Source organism: Nyctibius grandis, unplaced genomic scaffold, assembly GCF_013368605.1.
Source record: "Nyctibius grandis isolate bNycGra1 unplaced genomic scaffold, bNycGra1.pri scaffold_140_arrow_ctg1, whole genome shotgun sequence".
Lineage (NCBI taxonomy): Eukaryota > Metazoa > Chordata > Aves > Nyctibiiformes > Nyctibiidae > Nyctibius > Nyctibius grandis.
Window position 1 is genome coordinate 11,969 of NW_027167513.1, and position 17,418 is coordinate 29,386.

The 17,418-nt window shown below is 51.5% G+C and overlaps 2 protein-coding genes across 3 annotated transcripts; both read right to left on the reverse strand.

Moving 5' to 3' along the window:
- Nucleotides 1–859: 859 nt before the first annotated feature.
- On the reverse strand, nt 860–1,816 carry LOC137677321 (olfactory receptor 14J1-like). Its single transcript, XM_068424616.1, has one exon. The coding sequence runs from the start codon at nt 1,814–1,816 to the stop codon at nt 860–862; it is 957 nt and encodes a 318-aa protein (XP_068280717.1).
- Nucleotides 1,817–12,635: 10,819 nt separating this feature from the next.
- Nucleotides 12,636–15,637, reverse strand: LOC137677322 (olfactory receptor 14A16-like). Of its 2 annotated transcripts, XM_068424618.1 has the most exons (3): nt 15,591–15,637; nt 15,403–15,473; nt 12,636–13,851 (listed from the first exon to the last, which is right to left on the reverse strand). In XM_068424618.1, exon 3 carries the CDS (start codon nt 13,826–13,828, stop codon nt 12,869–12,871), a length of 960 nt encoding a protein of 319 aa, XP_068280719.1. In that variant the 5' UTR covers nt 13,829–13,851; nt 15,403–15,473; nt 15,591–15,637; the 3' UTR covers nt 12,636–12,868. The 2 variants fall into 2 exon arrangements, with proteins under 2 accessions (XP_068280719.1, XP_068280718.1); XM_068424617.1 differs by having other exon boundaries at nt 15,403–15,632.
- Between the last annotated feature and the right edge of the window lie 1,781 nt (nt 15,638–17,418).

Genomic DNA, 17,418 nt, shown 5'->3' on the forward strand with positions numbered 1-17,418 from the left:
AGAGAAACTAACCAAGCTGGGGTGAGAGGCCAGTGCTGGGATTGATGGTTGTGAGGGGCTGGTCCATGATGATTGCCCTGGGTCAGCTTCCCTGCAGTGTCCAGAGAACATCGGTACAGACCAGACACAGCTCTGCTGGTCCTTCAGGTCTCTCACAGGAGGTCTGGCTGTGAGGACACTGCTGCATGCCTCCACCCTGCACACCCACACTGTTTAGCTGTACACTGGTGCATTCATCTGTGGGCCACTTTCTTGGGCATGTTCTTGAGAGAATCTTTGGAAGAAGACCTAAGCCTTCAGGCACTGCCCTGAGGACATCGCCTTTCTTTATGGAAAGGCTGTTATGGAGGTCAACTCTGTCACAGAGGTGTCCATGGCCTGTTCCTGCCTGTGGTCACAGGACTACCATGCAGCACAACTCTGACCAAGCTGCCACAGCACTCAGGCCTTACACCAACACAAGGGATCAGAGAGTGTGGAAATGGAAAGAGAACAGCTCTGGCAGATCAGATGGTGGTGATCCCTGGCAGTGCTGCCATGCAGGGAATCTTTTCCCCTCCACCCATGCACACAGGAACTGTCCCTGCAGCTCCAAAAAGGCCTTGGAGGAAGGATCTCAGGAAAGAAATGATCACTACATGGCCCTTTATTTTGTTTAACACAGAGAGAGCACGGCTCCTCATTTCCACAGTGACGTGGTCAGAAAAGAAAAGCAGTCAGTGAGTTAGAAAGGGGATGACAACATTATCACAAGTGAAAAACCACCACCACCACCAGAAAAAAACCAACAAAAAACAGGCTGGGCCTGTAATGAGCTACATTATAACTGTTCTGCAGAAGATGATGGGCAGTTTATTGCTTAAAAAAACCCGCCAGTTATCACTTTCCACAGGGCATCCTTGATTTCCTTGTTCCTCATGCTGTAGATGAGGGGGTTCACTGCTGGAGGCACCACCGAGTACAGAACTGCCACCACCAGATCCAGGCATGGGGAAGAGATGGAGGGGGGCTTCAGGTAAGCAAACACTACAGCGCTGACAAACAGGGAGACCACAGCCAGGTGAGGGAGGCACGTGGAAAAGGCTTTGTGCCATCCCTGCTCAGAGGGGTTCCTCATCACGGCCCTGAATATCTGCACGTAGGACACCACAATGAAAACAAAACAGCCAAAACCTAAACAGACACTAACACCAAGAAGCCCAACCTCAATGAGGTAGGAGTGTGAGCAGGAGAGGTTGAGAATATGGGGGATCTCACAGAAGAACTGGTCCAGGGCATTGTCCTTGCAAAGTGGTAGTGAAAATGTATTGGCCGTGTGCAGCAGAGCATTAAGAAACCCACTGCCCCAGGCAGCTGCTGCCATGTGGACACAAGCTCTGCTGCCCAGGAGGGTCCCGTAGTGCAGGGGTTTGCAGATGGCAACGTAGCGGTCGTAGGCCATGATGGTGAGAAGACAATACTCTGTTGACATCAAAAACACAAAGAAAAATACCTGGGCAGCACATCCTGTGTAGGAGATGACCCTGGTGTCCCACAGGGAATTGGCCATGGATTTCGGAAGAGTGACTGAGATAGAACCCAGGTCAATGAGGGAGAGGTTGAGGAGGAAGAAGTACATGGGGGTGTGGAGGCGGTGGTCACAGGCTACAGCAGTGATGATGAGGCCGTTTCCCAGGAGGGCAGCCAGGTAGATGCCCAGGAAGAGCCAGAAGTGCAAGAGCTGCAGCTTCCGTGTGTCTGCGAATGTCAGGAGGAGGAAGTGGGTGATGGAGCTGCTGTTGGACATTTGGTGCCTCTGCGCATGGGGACCTGTCATAGGAGAAAAAGAGAGTGACAAGTTAGGGGAGACTTCTCTAAGCAAAATCAAAACCATTTCCCACAGTTTCCCCCCCTGTAACACACAGACATTCTTTTGTTTTTCTAGGAGACCTTCCTTCAGCTCTGTGGCTGGAGTCGTGGTTGGTGCTGGCCGAGTGTGCAGGGCATCTGCCCATGGGCTCTTGATCATCAGCCCTGCTCTGCAGAAGTGGGTAGGGGCAGGGACCGGTCCTGGTGTTCAAATTTGTCCTGTGAAACCGCTGCTAATGCAGAAGGGCCTGTCAGCATCTGCACCCCCAGTGCTAAGGAACAGGGAGGGCAGAAGGCAGGTTAAGAGTTTGAGGTTCTTTTACAGCTCCCCCTCCATCTCCCCTGGTGAGTATTCTTGGATGTCAGAAACCCTCAGCATTTCTGCTGCACTCAGGGAGAACAGAGCGAGTCCTGTGAGGCAAGAGAGTGGCCTGTGTGTTAGTGCAGAGTGAAGGGAGCTGGTTTGTCCCTCTGTCTAGTGCCCAGTTTCTCTGGGCTTGCACCTTCCTGACATGGAGGGTTATCACACTCCCATGTTACCCTGAAAAATAACCAGACGCTGCTGAGAGCAGAGGGATCCACTGCAGACCTCTAAGTGCCTCACCCTTTCTCAAGGTCTCAGCACCCGACTTCCAGCCCATGACACTCATGCCTTATTTCAAAAACCCAGCAGCATTTCCTCAGCTGCAGAGGCTTTGCATTCTCCTTGGGGCTTTAAGATAAAACAGAGGTGCTATGAGATAGGTTTGCATCCTTGAGGGAAGCTCACAGCTTGGAAGGACATCTCCAGGGGACAGCCAAGTGTCTTAACAAGGGCATCTCAGTAGGAGTCAGCTCATATCCCAGCCCCACACACTGTATTGACCAGATCTCCACAGGTGGGAGGAAAGCTGGGACACTTGTTCCCATGGACACACCTGCATGAAAGGACCCACAAGATCAGTGTGTGACTCTGCAGCTCAAACTCCACCTGCCCAGAGAGCCTGGCAGCAAGAATGAAATAACCACAGCAATAACAGAGACAAGTGGAGAAACAAGGGAAAATACAGTGAGGGTGTGGCTGGGAGAGGCCAGGGCAGAGGCAGCCGAGCCCTCAGGACAGCGGTACCCTGACCCAGCTGTGCACGCCACCTCCCACACACCAACATTGCCGGGCAGCTGCTCTCAGCCCCTGTGCTCTGCAGAGGGAACTGGGCACGTGGCTGCAGAGCTGCACCACGGCTCTGCTGGAGCTCTGGCTGCACAGGAGGGGGTTCATGTCCTGGACCCCACGGCCCTGAGGGCAGAGGCTTTGGTGGGTGGGAGAGGAGGCAAAGGGGCTTGCTCAGAGGAAGGGGTCTGCATTGGAGGGGATCACATGGAGCTTTCTGAACTCTCCCTCCCACAATATTTCCTTTTACTTTCCTCTCAATCCCAGATCATATCCCTGCTGCCTGGAGATTTTCCTCCTGGGAGCTGTTTCCCTGTCAGTGCTCACAGACCCCATTGCAACCTCTGTGCACTCACCTACACAAACCTGCCTGTTTGCAGGGCACTGGCTGTATGCATGTTCCTGTTTGGAGGTTCAGAAGGGCAGAACACCCTGATGGGTCCAGCAAAGGTGATGCTGGTGCTGTCCATGGGCAGAGGAGTGGCTGAAGGCACTTTAGGAGGCTCCTAGCAGACCTACTGACCACTGAAAGATACAGCTCAGGAGTCTCAATGACTTGTTCAAACTTGACGAGCCCTTTTCTATTTCTCTTTTGCTCTCCCTCCATCCCCCTCCTCTCCCCTACCCTGAGAGTACGAAAACAGACTCAGGAAATCTCTTTATAGCAAACCCTGCCTTGACCTTCCTCTTGAAACATCCCCTTGCAAGTTTCCTAGTGCTGATCTGGAGCTGTGAGCAGCCCTGGCCCACACAGCACCCTCTCGACAGCAGAAGGACCCTGCCCTGCCTGGGGTCACTCCTTCCACCCACAACTTCTCCCGGCAGCACCATAGGGAGCTCCCCAGGCAGGCTGAGTGCTGACCCTGGGCAGGCCCCAGCACAAAGACCCCAGGGGTGCAGGGACCCTGCTCTGAAGGACAGCCCTGGGCACCCCTGGCTGCACACCCCTGCAGTTGTCCCCAGCAGAAGGCAGCCGTCATGCTCTGTCCCTCTGACAGTGCAGCAGGGAAGCCCTGCTCTGGAGCATGTTCTCTCCTCTACAACAGAGATACTGTGAGAGACATCCTGAGAGATCCTGTAAACTGTGGGATGCACCAGCTTCAGGTAGTCCCACCAGGAACTGCCCCTGCATTGTCCTGCAGCCACAGACTTACCATGTGGAGGGCTGTGAAGATTTCTCCCCCACTGAGCTCTCAGCACCCTCCCACCCCACGCTGCCTTTAAGCTCTCTCTGCCTGGCTCCTCTCCCCTTGCTGCCTGCAGGCAGTGCCCTCAGCCCTGCTGCGCTCTGCAGAGGAGCTGCTCCTGGGCAGAGCTGTCTCTCTGCAGCGCTGCCCACTTGCCATCAGCTCCCTCCACCCCAGGAGCCCAGCCCAGCTCAGCAGCAGAGGGACCAGCCCAAGGTGTCTCTTCCTCTGTCCCCTCTGGGCTCCCTCCAGGTGTCCCTGGGGCTTCAGGGGAACCTGCTGTGACACAGGCTGAAGCAATCACTGATGTTCCCTCCCTCAGCTGGGGAGAAACACTTCTTTTCAGCAGTGACATTTCTCCTCTCAGAGACACATTTAGGTCTAAGACTCACATTTCCTTGTCCCATCATTAGACAGGACAACTGAACCATGACCTGGAGGGATGTCCTTTACCCCTGCTGAGGGAAGGGATGCAGATGAGTGAATAGAAGCATCTCATTTGTGGGTTTGTAGTCCTGGGGCTAGAAGGGGACTCAGCCCCCTCCCATGCACACCACAAACCCACAGGAGGTGGGATTCCTATTGCCTCAGGTGGTCAGATGGGCACAAAACAGGTACGTGAACATGAGCTCCTTCTCTCAGTTCACATGCTGATTAATGGAGATGTAGGGCAGGATTGGGCTGTTCAGACACCAGCCTGGTGACATTGAAGGTGTCAGGGGTGGTCCAAGATGTGCAGGTAACTGCAGGCTCTAAGCGAGCAGTTCATAGAGACAGGCCAACATCAGAGGGAAACCTCTTTGAGGCTGCTGGGTATTTTCTTTGGCCAACTGAAATGACAGCTTAATTAAGAGCAACTGAACCTGTCCCCACTCATTACGTTTGGGGCAGCATGCAGAGTTATTCATCTGAACAACTGGAGTCGTGCCACAGGGAGAGCTCAATCTCTCTCTTTCTCTTCTTCCTCAGCTGTATTTACTAGGTTTCTCCTGACTCCACTGGCAGTGGTTTCATGTTCAGCCTCACATTGCCTATCAGAATTCAGGGCAGCTACTCAATTTAATGTTCACATCCAGGCCCACAGAGCTACATGAGATGCCAGGGTTTGCAGGACACAGGAGACTTACAGGGAAGCAATTCCTGTTCAGGGTGCGTGCAGGACAGACACCCCAGACAGCATTGCAGGGAGTGTGATTTGGTGCCTGTGTGCCATTGACTGATGCCATCAGTCAGAGGCATCAGTCATCAGGTGCCATCAGAGAGGCACAGTCTGTCTCTTCTCTACCCAAGAGCTGCAGGCATTGCATGGACACAAAGCACATCACACCGGGGTCTTTACTCACACTCTTGATGCTACAGTCAAGGACCACACCAATCTTTTTCAGTGTGCTTGGATACATCTTGCCTTCAAGGACAGCATAATCCAAGCACAGCAATGGTTCATATCAAAACTCAATTGAAACTGAAAAGGGCATTCAAGGGCACCAAGAGGAGGTTTTCCTACTTCAGGATCAGTTAAAGAAGAAACAGAGCTAATGTGGGACCTCTGCTGAGTGCAGTAGGTGTAGGTGCAGATAGATCTGAGATACCCTGTGTCCTCTGCCTCAGTTACCACCAGCAAGGTCTCCCAGGCCTTTGAGCTTTGAGGCAGGACTCTGGACGAGAACAAATAGCAGTGGCTCAGGACCAAGACAAGAGTCACTTAGACAAACTACATCCTTTCCATTCCATGGGACCAGAGGGGCTGCATCTATGTGTGCCTAGAGAGTTTTTTACCAGGAGGTGCAGGTCTGTTATGATCCCAGTAAGAAAGAGACTCAGACTCTGTGAGATATCCTTTAAAATGCTGTTAGGGCTAAGATTATAAGGGGAGAATAGTACAGATGATCTTTCTTCTTGTTAGGTGGTGGGATGTCTGGGTGGTGTAGCATCGGACTCCCACCCATATGCAGCTTGTCATGCAGACCCTGTCCATAGAAGAGAGTCTCCCATTTTGATCATTCAAGTTCTTATTGTGTTTCCTTACAAGGTCACAACTCTATTCATCTTCTCTACAATCAAACAGAAATGATGTTCTCATGAGAACATCTTGCCACTGATAGATAGAGACAGGGCCACACAGGTAATGGAATGGTCAGTACCAAGTGGGAGCTGCCTGCAGGCTCCACTGTGACAATGAGGTGCTGAGGTTGTCTTGTGGCCAAGTGACCTGTGCAGCACAGCACTAACTGCTCGATGTACAATGGTCTTCTGGTGAGGAGCAGTGCCCAGGTTTCCCTGTGAGAAGTCTGTGCTCCACCCTGGTGCCACAGCTGAGCTGCTGAGGCCCAAATTTGCACGGCCAGGAGGAGCTGGAGCATAGGCAGGAGAAGCTGAAGCCCCAAGACTTGTCACAGCACTGTGACGTTTTTGGATTAAATGAGATGTGGTGGGAGAGGTTGCTGAGCTGCGGTGTTGCAATGGAGGGATACAGGATGACATAGAATCATAGAATCATAGAATCGTTTTGGTTGGAAAACACCTTTAAGATCAAGCCCAACCGTTAACCTAGCACTTCCAATACTGTGTTGGCAGTTACAATCTACTTGATGAGGGTGAGGAAGCCGAAAAAGCCTTCTGTCAGCAATGCAAGGAAGTCTCAGGTCAATGAGCAGGTTCTTATGGGGGACAGTAACTGCCCTGGCATTCACTGGCGAGGCAAGGCAAACAGGGTGCCAACAGTCTGAAGGATCTTGGGACAACTTTTTAACACAGCTGCCAGGTGGGCCAAGAAGGGTGATGCTCACCTGGCTCAGGTCTTGGCCAACAAGGAAGAATTGGTCAGGATGTGACCATCAGTGTCTGCCTGAGCTGTTGTGACCAGGAAATAGTGGGGTCCCAGGTGCCAAAGAGGAGTGAGGAAGGCCAGTAGTGGAGAACAGATGGGTGGACTCCAGACAAGACCTTGACATACTTGGGGGACTGATACAGGTGGTGCCATTGGAAGCAGCTCTGAAGGGTGAAGGAGCTCAGGAAATCTGATAGGCCTTACAGGACAGCCTCCTCCAAGGACAAGAGTGATCTATCTGAATAGCCGTGGAGAGAAGCATTCATCTCTGGAGGCTGCTGGTACGAACTGACTGAGTTCCCTGGCAAAAAGGCAGCACACAGGAGGTGGAAGCAGGGGAAGCTGCAAAGGAGGGATTTAGAAACCTTGTCTGTGGATGCAGGGATGATGACAAAGAGAAAGCTCCCATAGACTTGATACTTGCAGGGGAGGGTAAGGGCAGCCACATGAGCTGACACTGTTTCATTAAAAGTAAAAGAATGGACAGGAATAATGTGGGCCTGCTGCTGAACCTCATTAGAGCAAGAGCAGATACAGCTGAATTACTTAATGGCTTCTTTGGCTCTGTCTTCTCCCAGGCCTTTGTGGCTGGAGGTAGGACCCTGGGAGGAGAACAACCAGCAGTGCATGGTTAGATTTCATGCCACTGATCACCACTCTCTGGGCCTGCCCCTTCAGCCATTTTTCAGTCCACCTCACTTTCTTCTCATCCAGCCCAGATTTTAACACCTCTATGACGATATTGTGACAGACAGTGTCAAAAGATTTTCTGAAATCCAGGTAGACAATAGCCACTCTTCTCTCCTCCTCTACCAAGCCAGACATGTAACTGGAGAAGGTTATCGGGTCAGATAAAAATGACTTCCCCTTAGTGAAGTTGTGCTGACTACTCCTGATGACTTCATTGTCCTTCATGTGCCTGGAAATGGTTTACAGGATGAGCTGCTCCTTCACCTCAAAGAGGGACAGAGGTGAGGCTGACCAACCTGTCATTCCCTGAGTCCTCCTTTTGTCCCTTCTTGAAGATAGGAGTCACATTTGTTTTCCTCAGGTGTGACCTGGGCCTCTTGATACCACTGTGCTCTGGGCCTCATTTGGGGACTGGTGATTGGAGGCCCACAGTGATATGCTGTCGTACATCTAATGTATTCATTCAATTGCCCACACAGAGGTGGGCACTGCCTCCAAGACACCCTGAGGTAGCTGAAGAACCTCTGTGGGAGTGAGAAATGTGACCCAGGAGCTACAGGAGCCCTTCTGGAGAAGGAGCTGACGGACAGGCAGGGAAGCCCAAGGCATCTCAGTTAACACAACTGATTTCTTTTTCTTGACTAGAAAGGGAAGCCTGGGCAATTGCACCCAAGGTGTCCAACATTAGGGGAGGTAACACTCATCCCTGCCTTCATCTGCATTGGAGACACATATATTTCCCCCTGCAGTGAATAAAACATGAGTGGGTCTATGTGTTGCAGAGTATGCTTGATAAAGTTGCTGTAACCCAAAAATATTGGGATTAGTGCAGATCTGTCTGTGAAAAATAGAGCATTTCTTTGACTTGGTCTCTTCCCTCTGTGGATCAAAGGAGCATGTGACTTTCACATGTGACTCACTGTGTGCAAAGAGCAAATATGGACAGAGTCCAGGGCAGGGAGTGTTTGGGGGGATCTTAGCATCTGTGCTTGACACAGAAGGTGTCTTCCATTGGTCTAAGGTTATCTGATGTGGAAAGTAGACTTCAACGGAGGTAAATGTGGTTCTTAATATACAGCAGAGGAATTCATTTTATTTTTATTGAACTATGCCTTCATTTGTTTTTATTTGTTGTCAATTAAGAAACATCCCTCTGTGTCTGCGTGCAGGTAAAGAGGTGGGAGCTGGTGCCAACGGGCTGAAACACGTAGCTACAGTCTGTAGTGGAGGAAGCTCAGATCTGAACAAGGCTGCTTTAAGTGCCAGGTGTTTGATGAGGGAAACGGAGGGGTTGGGGCTAGGGACAAAGATGAATTGATTGTTGGGCATAAGGGGTCTTGATTTTCATATATATTCAGACTGCATTAAGAGACGCTCAAGATCAATATCAACTGGAGATTGCTGATATCAACTAAAGTGTAAACAGGAAAAAAAGAAAACAGGAAAAAATTATTTTCTTGTATTTGTTTAGTAATAAAATAATTTCACTTTGACTACACTCCTGAAATCTCTCAAGTTAACCACACTGGAATTGAAGACGCAAAGGAAAATTATTCCCAGAGGCTTGGCTTGTTATGGTGCTTTGAATGTTAATGAGCCCTCTGGTACTGAATTCCTGAACTGAAGATCATGAGAGATAGAACAAGCCTCTGGAGAAGTAAAATTCAGCAGCAAACCTCCAAGGTTCTGAGGATGTCAGCAAGCCCCACTGAGGACCATCACTGAGAAGAGACCATGTAGGGAATGACCAGACAAGGAGACTGTTCCTGGGGGCTGGTGAAGCAGGAAGTCAGAGGCCCTGGTGACAGGTGGAAAATGCAGTGTGGAGTGTGGCTGTGAAAGCCCTTAATGTGTTTTGCCAAGCAGGACAGCCGAGCCCTGGCCCCCATCCCCTGGGAATGGGGATCTGTTACCTCACAGGATGTTTGTGGCTCTTCTGGGGAGCAGTGTGATGTGGGCGTGTGGAATGTTGAGTGCAGGACAGCAATAGGACACCTGCCAGGCTCTATGGAGGGGGGGGGGTGGGTGAGGAGGCCACAAGGCCCTGGGGCTGTAAGGAACTGGTGTCTTCTCATGGGCCTCAGTGGAAGGGAGAGCAGCCATAGCCAAGAGGAAAAAGACCACATATCTGCTGGCAGGGGGTTGTCCCAGATGCACCAAGGCCCTTGGTCATCCCCACTGCAGGCTGTCCTACATTGTCCTGTGCTTCTGCTTGTTTTCTTGCAGACTTTAGCTGCTGCCCCATTTCCCCACCTCGCTCTGACCTTGGGATCTCCTAAACTTTACTCATGTCCCTCTGTCCTCACTCACTGTTGCTTCAAACAAAAAGCTGTGGTTACCTGAAGACTTGCAATGCCTGTGAGTTTGCCAACACCTGCCTTCTTCCAACACCCTGCTCATGCTCCTCGAGCACCCAAGATGTCACAGACACAGACTTGCTTGAATCTGCTATTTCTCTCCGTATTCCAGCCCTGGAATGCATGTCCTCCTTCTGCTGCCTCAAAAATCAAACTGAACGTGTTTCACATCAGCATGATACCCCACCTCCCCCTCCAATTCAAGCCTTCTTCCTGCCTTTAACACAATGGCTGCTACACACTCACCAGTCTCTCCCTCCACTCCCATGTGTATCGCAAGCCCTTCCCACTTCCCTAGCAGTTATGGAACCTCACTCCAGGAGGTTCGTGCAATATCCAGGCTAAGGGATGCTTCCTGAGGCCCATCCAAGTGTCGAGAGCGAAGGAGGGGAAGAGAGCAAGTGCAGCTCATGGGGCTTGACTGAGCACGGCCTCCCCCAGCAGCAGGCATGCCCATCTCCAAGCCTAAGGCAAGCACACAAGGTGGAATCATCTGCATGTTCCCTGATATGCGCAAGGGCCTTCAACCCTGACATACTCCCACAACACACTTATTCCTCCTGGATGGCAAGAAACCACCATGGCTGAGTCAAGACCTGCTGGTCCAACTAAAGGGCAAGGAGGAAATGCACAGGCAGTGGAAGCAAGGACAGGTATCCTGGGAAGAGGTATAGGGAGCCTGTTGTGTCAGGATGGGGTCAGGAAGACCAAGGCATGGCTGGAACTGACCTTGGCAAGGGACACAAAGAATAAGAATAAGGGCTTCTATAGGTATGTCAGCCAGAAAAGGTCAAAGAATTTGTACCCCACATGATAAGCAAGACTGGCAAACTGGCAACAACAGACGAGGAACAGGCTGAGGTACTCAACAACATTTTTGCCTCAGTCTTCACTGGCACTTCCCACACCTCTCAAGTGGATGGACGGCAAGACAGGGAGTGGGGGAGCAAAGTCCCTCCCACTGTAAGAGAAGATCAAGTTCGAGACTACCTGAGGAACCTGAAGATACATAAGACTGTGGGACCTGATGAGATGCATGCCAGAGTCCTGAGGGAACTGGCTGATGTAGCTGCCAAGCCTCTCTCCATGATATTTGAAAAGTCCTGGCAGTCAGGTGAAGCCCCTGGTGACTGGAAAAAGGGAAATATTGCACCCATCTTTAAAAAGGGTAGAAAGGAGGACCCTGGGAACTACGGACCTGTCAGCCTCACCTCTGTGCCTGGGAAGATCATGGAACAGATCCTTCTAGAAGCTATGCTAAGGCACATGGAGGACAGAGAGGTGAGTCGAGACAGCTCTCACGGCTGCAGCATGGGCAAGTCCTGCCTGACCAACCTAGTGGCCTTCTACGATGGAGTGACTACAGCAGTGGACAAGGGAAGAGCTGCGGATGTTGTCCACCTGGACTTCTTGAAGGCCTTTGACACAGTCCCTCACAACATCCTTGTCTCTAAATTGGAGAGATAAAGATTTGATGGGTGGACTGTTTGGTGCATGAGAAATTGGTTGGGTGGTCGCATCCAGAGGATTATGGTCAACGGCTCAATGTCCAGATGGAGATCAGTGACAAGGTGTGTCCCTCAGACGTCCACATTGAGTCAAGTGCTGTTTAGTATCTTCCTAAATGACACAGACAGTGGGGTCGAGTGCACCCTCAGCAACTTTGCAGATGACGCCAAGCGGAGTGGTGAAGTTGACATGCCTGAGGGACGGAATGGCATCCAGAGGGATGTGGGCAAGCTGGAGAACTGGGCCGATGTGAACATCATGAGGTTCAATAAGGCCAAGTGTAAGGTCCTGCACCTGGGTTGGGGAAACCTCTGGTATCAGTATCACCTGTCTACTGGAAGGTATCCCTGCCTGTGGCAGGGGGGTTGGAACTAGATGATCTTTAAGGTCCCTTCCAACCCAAACCATTCTATGATTCTATGAATAAAGTCTGGGGAGATGAAGGGACTGAGAGCAGCCCTCTGGAGAAGGACTCGGAGGTACTGGTGGGTGAAAATCTAGACATGAGCCGACACCCAGCTATCTGTTGGTCTTTGTAGTGCTCATTATCTGCAAGCATGTTGCAATATACTGTCCTTCCCTATACCTGGTGTAAGATGAGCACATCACCTAACTTACATCCTTGCTCCTTTAATTTATCACTGGCAATTCAACACAAGCCTGGTTACTTTCCTTGCAGATACCGGTATTTAGCACATTCCATTTGGGTGACTCCACCTTTGGTGATCTCTCATTTAGTGGAGCTTCACTCACCTCTTACCATTGGCACACACTGTCCCCACAGAACACCGAGACTCTCCAGGAAGCTCTAGATTACCTTCCTGGAGAATTTCTTCAGCACTGTCATATCTGAGAAAGCCCTGGGTATGTACTTCACTGATCATTCACCATCTCCATGGTCACCACGCACCACTGTGAGAGTCCAAATTCCAACCCTTGGTCTCTAACAGCTACAAATGGGACCATGAGCTTTTCTCTTCCAATTCAAAGGAGAAATAAGCCCTTTTGGGGTGAAATTCCTTGAGCCTGTTGTTGACATCAGCTTTGGAAGAAGAGCCCAAACGTCATTCAGTGCACAAGGGTGATCCCATTTTATTTGAGAGATGCCATGAGAGTGTCAGCTTGGTCTTAATGAAAGACATGCTTTTATATCAGCTGCAGGTTCATTCCTCAAGAGAAGTAAGATGGATTCAGACATTTATGTAGGAAAATAACAAAACCTAATAACAATACAGTTAATGATAGCAAAAATGATAAAACAGCAAACAAAGGACAGGCCTGCAATGGGTTACTGTGGGAGTCATTCTGGAAGGGCGATGGAAAATTTACCAGTATAAGGAACAGTCCTTGAAATAACTTTACTGATAGACTCCTTGAGCTCCTGATTCCTCATGCTGTAGATGAGGGGGTTCACTGCTGGAGGCACCACCGAGTACAGAACTGCAACCACCACATCCAAGGATGGCGACGAGATGGAGGGGGGCTTCAAGTAGGTAAACATGCCAGTGCTGATAAACAGGGAGACAACAGCCAGGTGAGGGAGACACGTGGAAAAGGCTTTGTGCCGTCCCTGCTCAGAGGGGATCCTCAGCACGGCCCTGAAGATCTGCACATAGGACAGCACGATGAAAACAAAACAACAGCAAAATACAAAAGCACTAAACATAACAAGTCCAACTTCCCTGAGGTAGGAGTGTGAGCAGGAGAGCTTGAGGATGTGGGGGATTTCACAGAAGAACTGCTCCACAGCATTGCCTTGGCAGAGTGGTAGTGAAAATGTATTGACCGTGTGCAGCAGAGCAGTGAGGAACCCACTGGCCCAGGCAGCTGCTGCCACGTGGACACAAGCTCTGCTGCCCAGGAGGGTCCCGTAGTGCAGGGGTTTGCAGATGGCCACGTAGCGGTCGTAGGACATGAGGATGAGAAGAAAAAATTCTGCTGACATCAAAAACAAAAAGAAAAAAAATCGGGCAGCACATCCCAGGTAGGAGATGGCTCTGGGGTCCCAGAGGGAATTGGCCATGGATTTGGGGAGAGTGGTAGAGATGGAGCCAAGGTCAAGAATGGAGAGATTAAGGAGGAAGAAGTACATGGGGGTATGAAGGTTGTGGTTGCAGGCTATAGTGGTCATGATGAGGCCATTGCCTAGGAAGGCAGCCAGGTAGATGCCCAGGAAGAGCCAGAAGTGCAAGAGCTGCAGCTCCCATGTTTGTGCAAATGCCAGGAGGAGGAAGTGGGTGATGGAGCTGCTGTTGGACATTTGGTGCCTCTGGGCATGGGGACCTGTCCAAGGAGGAAAAGACAGTGACCATTTAGGGGAGAGTTCTATCAGGAAACACACATGCCATTTCTCACAGAAACCCCCCTCCCTGAGCTGAATGAGGACTGATCAGCTCATTCTCCATTACTAGAAAGATATGGTTTGTCACAGCTTAAAATGCAGCTTGGACACCTAGTTTCCATGAAGATACCTCTGGGGCAGGACCCCTAGAGTTGGTGTCAGAAGAAAACGTGACCCAGTACCCCAGCCCAACCCCAGAGAGAAAGAGCAGCGTGGACAGGTGGAGAACCAGGGAAGAACACTGCAATGATCCATAAAAAATGAAGCGAGGACACAAAGGCAGACGGGCGTGCTGTGAAGCCCTCTCCTTACCCAGCCGTGCTCGCTGTCGCTCAGATGTTGACACTGTAGGGCAAGTGCTTTTAGCATCATTTTTGTGTACCACATTCCAGGAGCCCTTTACCTGGAGGTCCAGCTGCCGAGGTGGTGACTCATGACCTGGACCCCATGGCTTTAGGGCCAGAGGCTCTGCTGGGTAGGACAGGAGACCGGGTGTTGCGCTGGGAAATGTGTCTGTGCTGCAGGGGATGGCAGGGAAGTGCCTGAATCCCCACTCCCACAGAATTTCTGGTAGCAGGTCCCCCTACTGTCTGCCCACGTCTGTGCTGCCTGGAGCTGTGTGATCAACTCTGCCCTGCAGACACCTCCTGCCATCAGGGCACTGCCCAGGGGCACCTCTGTGTGTGCAAAGACTATGGAGCAGCTCAGACAAGAGCTAACAAGAACTGGGCTCTCAGTGCCTTCTCCAAAGCAGAGAACTAAATTCCCATCTCCCACTGCCCACCCAGCCAACCAGGAGTGGAAAAACTCTAAACACAGAATCCTTCCCTCTCAGATAAATGCTTCCTTCAGAAAGAGCCTTCACAGATGGCCTCAGAGTAATCTGGAGCTGTGAGCAGCCCTCACACATGCAGTTTCCTCTCAACAGCAGAAGGACCATGCCCTGCCCTGCCCTGCCCTGCCCTGCCGTGCCTGGGGTCTCTCCTTCTCCCCACAGCTTCTCCCCACAGCGCCCCTGAGGCACAGTGACCCTGCTCAGAAGGACAGCTTTGGGCACCCCTGGCCGCACACCCGGCATCTCACCCCTGCAGCCGGGAGAAGGCAGCTGTTGTGCCCTGTCCCTCTGACTGTGCAGTAGGGAATCCCTACTCTGGAGCACATCTTTCTCCTCCACACCAATCATGGGATATGCTAACTCTGGAATGAAATTGCAGGATACTCACCTGCACTGCCCTTCAGCCAGAGACTTACTGTGTCAAGGGCTGTGAAGATTTTGAACCCAGTGAGTCTCAGCATCTGCACACTCCAGAGGGCCTCTAAGGTCTCTCTGCCTCACTCACCTCTCCTCAGTACCTGCAGGCAGTGCCCCCAGCCCTGCTGTGCTTTGCAGAGGAGCTGCTCCTGGCCAGAGCTGTCTCTCTGCAGTGCTGCCCACTTGCCATCAGCTCCCTCCATCCCAGGAGCCCAGCCCAGCTCAGCAGCAGAGGACTTACCTAAGGCGGCAATTTCTCTGCCCCCTCAAGATCCCTCCAGGTATCCCTGAGGCTCCAAGGGCTGACAGCTCCTGAAAGCAGCAGGCTCATTCCAGGGGAACATGTTTTGATGTCAGCTCAAGTGATCATGGTCAATCCCTCACTAAATCATGGAGAGAGACCGATTCCAGCAGCATGGTTTGTCCTACCAGAGCGTGGTTGTCTGCAGGAGGTGTAACTGTTCCACTTGCATTCCTGTACCATCACAAAAAGACACACAGAGAGGGAAAGAGAGGGGTTGGCTTCCCCTGTGCAAGGGAGGGATTAAGCTGAGGGAACAGAGGCATCTCATCCCAAGCTGGAAACTCTCGGGCTGAAGTGGGATCCAGCTCCCCCCAGGCACCCCACACACACAAAGGAATCCTCCTGGTTCAGGTCAGGAGTGAATAACAGAGCTGCCTGCATGTGAGCCCCTTTTCTGAGCCCCTGGTCTTTATTCAGTGGGGACTCAGGTGCTCACACACGGACACTCAGTGATGACTGAGATGCCGGGGTGGTCCAAGACATGGGCAAGTGTTTGCAAGCTCTGATGGAACATCTCTGAGAATACCCACATTCTTCCTGAGCATCAGCTGAGGGACAGAGGGGGAGGGGAGATGTCCTTTGCCACCCACAAACACCCCTGGGGGTGCAGGGACCCTGCTCTGAAGGACAGCCCTGGGCACCCTGGCTGCACACCCACCTTCGCACCCTGTAGCCACCCCTGGCACAAAGCAGCTGTCATGCCCTGTCCTTCTGACAGTGCGGCAAGGAAACCCTGCTCTGGAGCACATCCTCCTCCTCTATGCTAGGGAAACTGTGAGAGTCCTCCTGAAAGATCATATATGCTGTGGGATGTGCCAGCTCTTGGATATCTCTCCAGGAACACCAGCTACATTGTCCTGCACTCAGAGACTTACCATGTCGAGGGCTGTTCCAGCTTTCACCCATTGCCCCTTGTCCTGTCAAGGGATGTCACTGAGAAGAGCCTGGCTCCATCCTTATGACACTTGCCCTTTACATATTTATAAACATTAATGAGGTCACCCCTCAGTCTCCTCTTCTCCAAGCTAAAGAGACCCAGCTCCCTCAGCCTCTCCTCATGAGGGAGATGTTCCACCCCCTTCATCATCTTCGTGGCTCTGCGCTGGACTCTCTCTAGCAGTTCCCTGTCCTTCTTGAACTGAGGGGCCCAGAATAGGACACAATATTCCAGGTGCGGCCTCACCAGGGCAGAGTAGAGGGGGAGGAGAACCTCTCTTGACCTGCTAACCACACCCCTTCTAATACACCCCAGGATGCCATTGGCCTTCTTGGCCACAAGGGCACACTGCTGGCTCATGCTCATCCTGCTGTCCACTAGGACCCCCAGGTCCCTTTCCCCTACGCTGCTCTCCAACAGCTCTGTCCCCAACTTGTACTCATACATGGGGTTGTTCTTGCCCAGATGCAGGACTCTACACTTGCCCTTGTTATAGTTCATTAAATTTCTCCCCGCCCAACTCTCCAGCCTGTCCAGGTCTCTCTGAATGGCTGCGCAGCCTTCCGGTGTGTCAGCCACTCCTCTCAGTTTGGTGTCATCAGCGAACTCGCTGACAGTGCACTCTATTCCCTCATCCAAGTCATTCATGAATATATTGAATAGAACTGGTCCCAGTACTGACCCTTGAGGGACTCCGCTAGACACAGGCCTCCAACTGGACTCTGTCCCATTGACCACCACTCTCTGGCTTCTTTCCTTCAGCCAGTTGACAATCCACCTCACTACCCCATCATCCAGACCACACTTCCTCAGTTTAGCTGTGAGGATGCTGTGGGAGACCGTGTCAAATGCTTTACTGAAATCGAGATAGACCACATCCACAGCTTTACCATCATCTATCCACTGGTTATGTCCTCATAAAAGGCTATCAAGTTGGTTAAGCATGACTTCCCCTTGGTGAAGCCATGTTGACTGCCCCTAATGATCCCCCTATCCTTGATGTGCCTAGGGACAGC